Source organism: Citrus clementina, unplaced genomic scaffold (genome assembly GCF_000493195.1).
Source record: "Citrus clementina cultivar Clemenules unplaced genomic scaffold, Citrus_clementina_v1.0 scaffold_2, whole genome shotgun sequence".
Taxonomy (NCBI): Eukaryota; Viridiplantae; Streptophyta; class Magnoliopsida; order Sapindales; family Rutaceae; genus Citrus; species Citrus x clementina.
Window position 1 is genome coordinate 2,257,778 of NW_006262688.1, and position 10,466 is coordinate 2,268,243.

Genomic DNA, 10,466 nt, shown 5'->3' on the forward strand with positions numbered 1-10,466 from the left:
GATATTTCTGGTCTTCCCATGGCCACAAAAATAGAGTCTGCAATCATGGAGTGAATGGATAGTGTGATGGAGACACATCACCGGTTTCTTTTTCATACTGGCGCTTGGCACGACGAATTTGTCATTGATCAAGATAAGCTTCAGCTTGTAGATAGGCTTCTTCACAGCATTAGTCATGTCTTTTGAGGTTGATGTAGTAGGAGGGTCTGGGTCTATGACAGTGTAATGGGGATTTTCAGTATGAAGGAGAGACTAAAAATCTTCCCATGGATCCTGAGCGTCTTGGAATAAGACGTTAGTATAATCAGAACATTATTCCACGACATTCCTTGAGGACTTGAACTGGAACCTGGAGTACAAGTTTGTGTCTTTGGGATAATTTTCAAGGTGTGTGATGGTCCAACAGAGGTGAAGTGGATGTTTGTGGTAGGTGGCTGAACATTATTGAGCTCCATGAGGTATGACTTGAGAACAGAGGTAACAGATGTATCATGGATGAGGGTATAAGGATGGGGATAAGTTTTCCATTTATAGGCCATATCTTGTGTCCAGAAGTCTCTTGTTTATGGGTGCTGGAAGTAAGGTCTATGAATGATGAAGACTGTAGTGAACATGTTGGCATCTTGTCTAATCCATGAAAAGTACACATATTTTTTAGTTGTTTTCGCCACCATATGAGTGGTGAATACCATTTAAGGAGAGTTCATAGAAGGTCTGGAGAGAATTTAGGAGTGGTGAGGTGGCGGAGGACTGGTTGGACAGGGAAGACCAGTTTGGTAGCATACAGGGTAGTGAGGCACCACATGTACCGTAACTTATCTTCGCAGATGGTTAAGGAAGAGAGGGTAAGACCTGTGAGAAACAGATTTTCCATACAGAGGGAAGGAAAACGATCAGGCTTTTTGCTCTGAACATTGAAGAAATACTAGTAAAAGAATTTCTTTCCAAAGTTTTGGATCTGGTAGGCTGAATGAAAAGGAATGTTCATGGGGAAAGTTCTCTGGTTGAAAAGTTTGAAAGGAAGTTGACAGTTCATGGCTATAACTGGGATGGTGTGAATGGAGGAAATAAGTGAGGGTTTATTTATAGCCGGACGTGTAAGGAAATCTGGGATGAGGTTCTGTTTGCCTTTTATGTGTTGGACAGTAAAATCATATTTAGCAAACCAGTTTTTGAGGTTGAGCAACTGTTTGTCAGGGAGCAACTTATTTTTGAAGTCAAAGATTCGAGGAAAATAAGAGTTGTCAATGTTGATAAGGAATTTATAGCTGATTAGATGAAATTCAAACTTTTTGATTCCATACTTGACCGCCAAAATCTCTTTGTAGATCACATGGTAATTCTTTTCGAAGTCCTTGAATTGTCCGCTTGCATGGGCACATAAGTGACGTACACCATTTATCTCTTCAAGAAGGATGGCACTCCAGTAATCATCAGTGGCATCGGTTTGTAGAATGCGTTGTCCAGTTGTGGGAATTCGGAGAGGAGGAGGTGACTGGGCTATCACCTTTAGTTGCTTGACAGCTTCTGTATGTTTTGGTCCCCATGGAGGGCACTATTTTTTTAGCATGCGGGATAGCTGGGTTGTGTGGATTGCAACTTTAGGGATGAAATTACGGATATAATTAACAATCCCAAGGAATTGTTGGATCTGCTTTTTGTTGAGGTGTGTGTCCAGGAACTTTAATAATTCAGTTGCAATGTGTGGACCAGGTTGATAATGGCCATCTTTAAGCACCATGCCAAGAAAGTCAATTGATTCCTTTACTATGCTGCTTTTCTTTTCAGAAAGCATGATTCCGTGTTCCTGTACAATATGAAAAAAATCCAAAAGGAGCTTCTGGTGGCTCTCATGGTAAGAGGAAAATAATAAGATTTCATCAATGTATACCAAAGCATGATGAAGGATAGGACTGAAGATTTTTGTCATGGCTTTTTGAAATAATGAAGGAGCAACCTTAAGACCAAAAGGCATAACAGTCCACTGATAATGGGCATCAGGGATGCATAAGGTAGTTTTGTGACGGTAAATTGGTAAAATACCAAGTTGCCGAAAACCAGCTTTTAAATCAAACTTAGAGAAGATACGAGCCCCTTGAAGATGGACAAATAGGGTCTGGATTTTTGGAAGGGGAAACTTATCATCTTTAAGTAAAGAATTAAGTGGCTGGTAATCAATAACTAACCTCTTTTTACCATGAACTAATTCAGACCTTTTTTCAACATAGAAGGCTTGACAAGCCCAATATGAATCAGTAGGTTCAATAAGACCTTGCTGAAGCAACTGAGAACATTCTTGCTTAGCAAGTAGGAGGTCGAAAGGAGACATACCCAAGTGTGATGCTTTGGTGGGGTTTATGTCTTCGTTAAGCTTGAAAGGAAGGTGAATGAAGAATTGTCCATTTTTCCAAAGCTGTGAAGGATGGTGGAACTGTGAATGGTTTTCTGGACAAAATTCTAGGAACTTCTGTGAAATATAACTGTATAGAGATGGTGTTTCGGAAAGTGCATACAAGCATAATGTATCTGTGTACGGCAAGAACATTTGCTTGTAGCAAACTCCAGAACTGGTGAGGGATAGGTTTTTAACTAAATGAAGAATGTCAAAACCTATAAGTAAATCTTTATCTGGGAGTTTGGATGCTATAATCTTTTTCCAAATTATGCAATTCGAAAAGAATTGAATACCAATGGGTTTTTTGGTAATCAAAGTTGTTTCAAAAGTTTCTCCATTAACTGCTCGGAAAAGTTTTGAGTGTTTTTCCTAACAATCAGAGGGAAGGACAGAAGGATCAATCATACTGGTATCTGCACCAGTGTCAATAAACTCGATAATAGGAACAGGTTTATGGAATTTAGAAGGAATGATTGACATTTTTAGAGAAGGTCTAGGAATGGCTGAAACATAGTTGACAGTTTAAACTGTAGAAATGACTGAAATATCATCAGAATTGAAAGATTCTGCGATAATGAAAGCAGTCTGATCATCTTGTTTTGACTGTTCTAAAAAATTTGATTCGATATCTTCATTCTCAAATAACAAGGAAGAATGTTGAAGATGCTGTACGAGACGAACAACTTTGGCCGACTTGTGAGGACAGTTTCGAGCAAAGTGACCGCGTTTCTTGCAGATAAAACAACGGTTGTGCTTTTTCTTTCTGTACTGGGAAGCATCTTTTTTTCTGAAATATCGGAGAGGTTTTTTGGAGGATGATTTTTTATGGAAGTGTTTTTGAAAATGTCTTTTCTTCTTGGTCGGACAAACACACTTCTTTTCATCCTTACACTCGATCTTGAGATAGGGTTTTTTACAAGCTTCAGAAAAGGATTTTTTGTCTTCCATGAGATCTTTGAAAAATTCTTTTTGCTCACAGATCTTGTCGAGACATAGTATTGCCATTTGGAAAATCTTTCCCAGTGAGATATCAGCTATGCTGAGATTAGTGGCTATGAGTTTTCTTTGAAGATCAGGTTGTAACTCAGAAGGAAGAGAGGCTATGAAGACATGTTTGAGTGAAGGTTCATTGAACCCATTCAGCTTTTAAAAAAGAATACTCATTCTTTTGTAATGAGATTCCAAAAGATGTCTTTTGAGCGAGCAGCACTTCATCTGATGATACTCTTTTTCTGTCTGCATCAGTGGAATCAGTTTTTTCACCGATGAATTGTTCATGGATGATATTGAGTGCTGTGCCAATTGGAGATTGCATGAAATGGAGCTAACGGTATTCTCCTAAGCTTTCTAACCAATCACGTAAAGAACCCATTGATCGGGCCATGAATTCACGGAGAACAGCTTGAGGTTGAGCATTAGGTTTGGTTCCTTGGAGATCAATCCATGCAGCAAATTCTTAAAGTCGAGCAGGCTATTTATGACGGGGAATGTCATCAAATGTAAACCAAGATGCTGAAGATGGTTTTGTTGAGTGATCAGGAATAGGTGGAGGCATTGATGGCTCTGGTTCTGTTAGAGATGCTTTATTTTCAGCATCAAAAGAATTGTCTTCAACAATAGGTGTGGCAAATGAAGTGCTTGGATCTTCAGTTTTGGTGGCCATTAATATGCTTGTAATGTCAGCATATTCAGATTCAGAGTCAGTAGAGGTATCGACTGAGTTTGTGGATGAGGAAGAGGAAGAAGGGTTGGACTCTGATGGGTTTGACTCATAGACTGTTTCTAGCTCAGAGGAGTCAGAAGATGTGTTGTCGTTGATCAAGATAAGCTTCAGCTTGCAGATAGGCTTCTTCATCAGCATTAGTCATGTCTTTTGGGGCTGATGTAGTAGGAGGGTCTGGGTCTGTGACAGTGTAATAGGGATTTTCAGAATGGAGGAAAGATTGAAAATCTTCCTATGGATCCTGAGCATCTTGGAATAAGACGTTAGTGTAATCAGGATGTTGTTCCACGACAAGGATTCCTTGAGGACTTGAACTGGAACCTGGAGTACAAGTTTGTGTCTTTGGTCCAATAGAGGTGTGGTGGATGTTTGTGGCATGTGGCAGAACATTATTGAGTTCCATGAGGTATGACTTGAGAACAGAGGTAACAGATGTATCATGGATGAGGGTATAAGGACGGGGATAAGTTTTCCATTTATAGGCCATATCTTGTGTCCAGAAGTCTCTTATTTCTTGGTGCTGGAAGTAAGGTCTATGAACGATGAAGACTGTAGTGAACATGTTGGCTTCTTGTTCTGGCATCTTGTCTAATCAGTGAAAAGTACACAAATTTTTTAGTTGTTTTCGCCACCACATGAGTGGTGAATACCATTCAAGGAGAGTCCACAGAAGGTCTGGAGAGAATTCAGGAGTGGTGAGGTGGCGGAGGACTGGTTGGACAGGGAAGACCAGTTTGGTAGCATACAGGGAAGTGAGGCACCACATGTACCATAACTCATCTTCGCAGATGGTTAAGGAAGAGAGGGTAAGACCTGTGAGAAACAAATTTTCCATACAGAGGGAAGGAAAATGATCAGGCTTTTTGCTCTGAACATTGAAGAAATACCGGTAAAGGAATTTCTTTGCAAAGTCTTGGATCTGGTAGGTTGAATAAAAAGGAATGTTAATGGGGAAAGTCCTCTGGTATCAGAGCCACACTCAACGCAGCGGTGGTATCATTAGTAATGTCAAATAAAATTATTTGATCTCCTAGAAGAGGATTCCCAAACATGGAAGCAACTTTATCTTCAATCTCAATTCCTTTATCATCTTCCTCTCATATTTCTCTTTCCTCTACTCTTTCTCTTCCAAAATCATGTTCTAAACACAGCCTCCAAAATTGAGAACCTTGTCGAATATTCCTATATCCCTGAGTCTAACCAAATCAATGAATCTCGGTTTTCCATCATGAGCCCTTACAATCTCTACAGACAAAAAACTTCTTTCACCAGAAGTATCCGCACCCTGATCTCCACCAAAAGACCACTACCCAAAGAATATATTCAGTTGAGCAGTATGTCAGTTTAGAAATACCTCCAGATCTCGTAGCAAACTAGAAACGAGAGGGGTATATGCATCTTCATCTTGGCGGTGTTAGATTGATTCTGACCCTCCATGGTAGGAAAGGCTTACCTGTTACAGCCATAATTGCTCTCTTAGACACTAGGTTCAAACAGTACCAACATGTTGTTGTAGGAACTGTCCTGACCACACTCTATGCTGGCAATGTCCTGTTAACCTTTTACCTAAATTTCAACCTCTCTCTTAAGGATCCCAACCTTCCCACGACCCTTAAGGTCCAAATCCAGCTCCAAGGAGCAAAACAAACACCCACATCAAAGATAGCAACTCTTTACCACCAAATAGTGTATCGATTACATAATCATGCACTCGATCTTCCCACACCACACACTACATTCGATGCCTTAATGATACTAGCAGACACAGACACAATTCCAACCATCATCCAAATTCCCAAACAAATCCAGAAACAAGAATTGCTCAAACTTATGCCTCTTGAATGGTTAACCAACTATGAGCATTTCCACCAACACTCTGAACCAGATCAAACAACAGAAGCCACGTTTGAAAGACGACAAAATGGTCAAGTCAAACTATCTTTTCAAACACCTGAAACCAAGCCTGTTTCAGACACTTCACAGCTTTCCTATACTGCTATGATTACAGCAGTTCAAACTGGTCAAGAAAAGAAACTTCCCATTCATGGTTTCTCATCAGAAGGGTATCCAGTATATCCTGACAAAATCAATGGTCATTTTCTATGGGATGTTCCTAAAGCCCATATGTGCAATCCGGATTGTCCTTGCTTGGACGACACGGATGTTGATGACGAACTGGAAGTTATGAGGAGAAAGAAAAAGAAAAAGAAAAAACATTCTCATCCAAAAACATCTTGTAATTCCTTTCCTCCACAACCTCCACTAGATCCCAAACCTCCTATTCACCAGATAAGATCATGCCTAATGTTTTCAAGCCAATCCTGAGGAATCATTTCCTTCGCTTGAAAAACAGACAGACACACAATCCAGAGTTATCTCAAAACCTTTTGTCCAATCCCTTGTTACGGCCTCTGGGCAGCTTGAAGAACCAAAACAGTATGAAGCTGTTTTAAATTGGCAAACCAAAAATGCCAATGCTCAGAATCAAACTCTTCAACAACTCGAAAAGAAAATTGATCGAGTTGCCAATCAAGTCTCACAGATAGAAACTAAAGTTGATTCAATCAGCAATCGTCTTGATCAGATGTACATACATCTACAAGATCGTATCTCTAAGCTAGACACCGATCTCCGACGAATGATCAACAACCACATCTGGGGTCCAGAGTTTAATAAAAAAGAAGTATAAAAATTATTTTATAGACTGAGAATAATTATTAAGTAAATGTTAGATAACAGAGCAATTAAATATTTAAATGGGTTATAGTAGTATAAAACGAAAAAAAGAAGCTAAAGAGTTGCATGTTTAAGGTTACATTTTCTATGATTAATACTACAATTATATGAGCAATTAAAGCATGATATACGTCACTAAAAAATAGTGATGGCAACCCAAACCCGATTTAGAAGCAATCTTCAAACCCATTTCATTTATGATTTATGCCATTCCTACTAAAAAGTCTTTTTTCCGATTAATTTATATTTGTCCTAAAAGATTCTATTTTGAAACTCCTTTTTGTAGTGAAATATTTTCGTCGTGCTTTGTGATTACCTTTTTCCGATGCTATAAAATTTAATTTCAATCATTGTCCCTCGACGAAAGGATTCCTTGCTAAAAAAGCCTTTTGCGACAAATGATATTTCATTGCTAAAGAAAAGCTATAAAATTCTTTAGAGATGAAAAAAATAAAAGTTTGATTGCTAAAGGTTTGGCACCAGTATTTTTTTTTATCGCTAAATTTTTTTCGGCAATGGAAAAAGTTTTGGTTCAATATGTATTCTTTAGCGACTAACTGTTCATTGCCGTAAATGATAATTAAATATTTTTTTCTGTTTTGAATTTTGCAACGAAACCTTATTTTTCTTGTTAAAAGGCACTTATTGCAATAAATTTTTTTCGTCACTAAAAATTTTGTTGCTAAAGACAGATATTATTATTTCATATAAATAAAAAGATATTATTTCATATTACTTCCCTCCTTAGATTATGAAAGAAGCATATTTTATAATAGAAACAAAGATTTTATCTTTAAATGATTAAATTGGCACTAAACTACTATTTTACATGGATCGTAAGAATACCTAAATGTTTGAGTTGGAGGCTGTAAAATTTGTCCAATTTTTCCATCCCATGATCTTTTATCGGTTAGCTTCATTCTCAATCCATATGTTATGATTGTTGTGTTGGATGCACTTGCAAGCATAAGCACATGGAAGTACATATAACTCCCACATTCTATAACTGCATGTCATTTTTTTCGTGTTTGATTTAAAACAAAATTGAATAGTGCCTGATACTTTCATTGTTGGCCAGGTTGACTCTAATACAACTAATCCCTCACCCTCTATTGAACATCACTGAATTATGGCTAGTACATTCAATGGTAATTTTTGGCCAACTCAGTCCCACCCAGATTCTTTCATTAAAAACCTTCTCTATTTCCTTGGTATTCCAGCAAGATTTATATCTTTACCATAAATTCCATGAAACACCTTTTGTTGGAGGAATAAATCCTTTAGTGAAAGCCATCACCTATAATTCAGGAACTTTTATGTTGTATCATGAAGAATCAATTATTAAATATACAGAAGCATTCTTGAATCCATTGTACTTAATTATTCTCTAGAGTCATATGTTTGTCTTCCAGATCAACAAATTCTCCTAGAGAATTTCTTTAAACATCTCTTTGCACACCCTTTAATTATGAGATGTTGGTAGAGAATAGAATGATACATATGACCTGTGGACCATAACCACTTATATAGATAACTTTTTCCTATTATCATTAGGTATTGTTACCCTTAAGTCTCTAAACATCAAAGGCCCAAATCCTATTAGATACATTAAAACCCAAATTATCGAAAACCTTAGTAGACACTTTTAATTGGGCTTAACTTTATATGACAGTTCACAACACATAATTCTTCACATATAAGCCCAACGTTGGATTAAAGATCTAACATTCTCCCACTTGGCTATATGTGTAAGCTTATAATTATGCTTTGCAAAAATAAATGTATGAACTCAACCTTACTATCATTACCAAAATGTATCTATAACCAATCTGGTCCATCAATCATACTAGTGTAGGATCAAAGTGGCCTTTGTTACAGCTATTGCAACCCATGAATGGTCACTATGTATGCCAATATAACTAAATGACATTGATCATGATGTGGATCTATAACATAGAAATTTCATGCAATCTGAACTTAACATGCGTATTTTCAATTGGTCTACTTTAAACCTTAGTAAAATCAAACTATACAAAAATCAGAGTATGAATAAATCAAAACTTTATTTTGGCAGAAATTAACCTTACATATCCATAAGCTGAAATGACTGAAAAATATCTATATCATAGGAGCATTTAAAATCACAAACTCCCACTAAAACTGAATATGCTTTAATGATACAATACTCATATGAGCAGTGTACTCATGAAACATTTTGGGTGGCACTCTCTTAATAAGCTTTTATTAAGTTTATTTTGGTCTACTTTGGCACTCTCTTAACAAACTCCACAATCATGGAGTTTGTGCCAACATGCTTCTTGTGAAAATTTTATTGTACTTGTAAGGGCATAAATCTATTGTAGTATAAATTAAAGTGATGAGTGTCAATCTCTCGTTTAAGGTTAATTTTTCAAGTTCGTGTAAATTAGTTGGATGTGATTTCTAAGCAATGTTGAGATTTAAATTAAAAGATGTCAAGAATAAATTAAAGATGAAACAATTTAAATGGAAGACTTGAGTCTCTGGATTCATACTCAACACTTCACCATTGGTTTAATTTTTCTTTTCAATTCCAATTAATTTATGAGGGGTTATTTCCAGTTCTTATAGTCCTTATTTTGGTAAATATGACATCAAGCACTCATTGTGCCAGGAGGAAATAATCTTCTATTAAATATAGTGTCAAGTACATGTTGTGCCAGGTGATAATACTCATATTCTCGACAATGTGGCAAGACTGTCCACTAAATAAATTGGTTTCATTCTCTATCAACACTGAGTCAAGATGAACCACTAATTCTAGAGGGGAGTTTCTCATTAATAAATATAGTGTAGAGTACTCAATCATGCCAAACAATAATGATCTTGCACTATGGAGCTAGTATACCGTGTAAAATCTAGACAAGATTATTATGGTTTGTCAACAACAAATCAAAATAATCCACATAAATCAGAGAAAGAGAGCTAATAAGCTTACCAAATTAAGCCCATGTATCATGTTGAGGTTTCACCTTCAACTCAAGCTTGAAACTAAATTAGCCACTCATATTGAACTAGGGGTAAAATGATAATTTTATATCAAAATACATAGAAAATATAAGATGAAGGAAGAAATATGTAAAATGGAGCACAAATTTGGATTCAAAGCTGTCGAATTAGGGGGGTTTTCCATTTATAGATACAACGGGTAAGTCATGACGATCGGATGAAAACAACTCAAACGCTCAAGATTACGCTACGTGGCAAGCTCTAATTGGATGAAACACGTTACCAAGATGTTGATTTAGTAAATTGCATGTAACATTCGCATGTTTTTTGATCCAATAATATGCGCTACGTCATTGGTCAATGACACGTCAATTAGGGCCGCCGAAAGCTAAAATTATGATTTTACTGTCTGATTTCTCGTTAATCATGAATAGATGATGGAAAACATATAGGATAATACTCTAATTTAGAGTGTGATAGGATGATAAGTTCGTAACAATGGGGATGGTTAGAAAAGCTCAACAAAAAGATGGGCCTTTCTATCATTTCTTAAGCTTTAAATATCTTTCATATCTATAGTTCATTGAGCTTTCACATGTAGCAACATACATTTTTTTTTATTGG

General features: G+C 36.8%; 1 protein-coding gene across 1 annotated transcript; it reads right to left on the reverse strand.

Moving 5' to 3' along the window:
- Positions 1–3,866: 3,866 nt before the first annotated feature.
- Positions 3,867–4,256, reverse strand: LOC112100772 (osteocalcin 2-like). Its single transcript, XM_024190282.1, has one exon. The coding sequence runs from the start codon at positions 4,254–4,256 to the stop codon at positions 3,867–3,869; it is 390 nt and encodes a 129-aa protein (XP_024046050.1).
- Positions 4,257–10,466: the final 6,210 nt, after the last annotated feature.

What these genes read in the sequence shown, in the direction of transcription:
- LOC112100772 (XM_024190282.1), bottom strand. Translation starts at nt 4,256, where the DNA reads ATGCTGATGAAGAAGCCTATCTGCAAGCTGAAGCTTATCTTGATCAAC.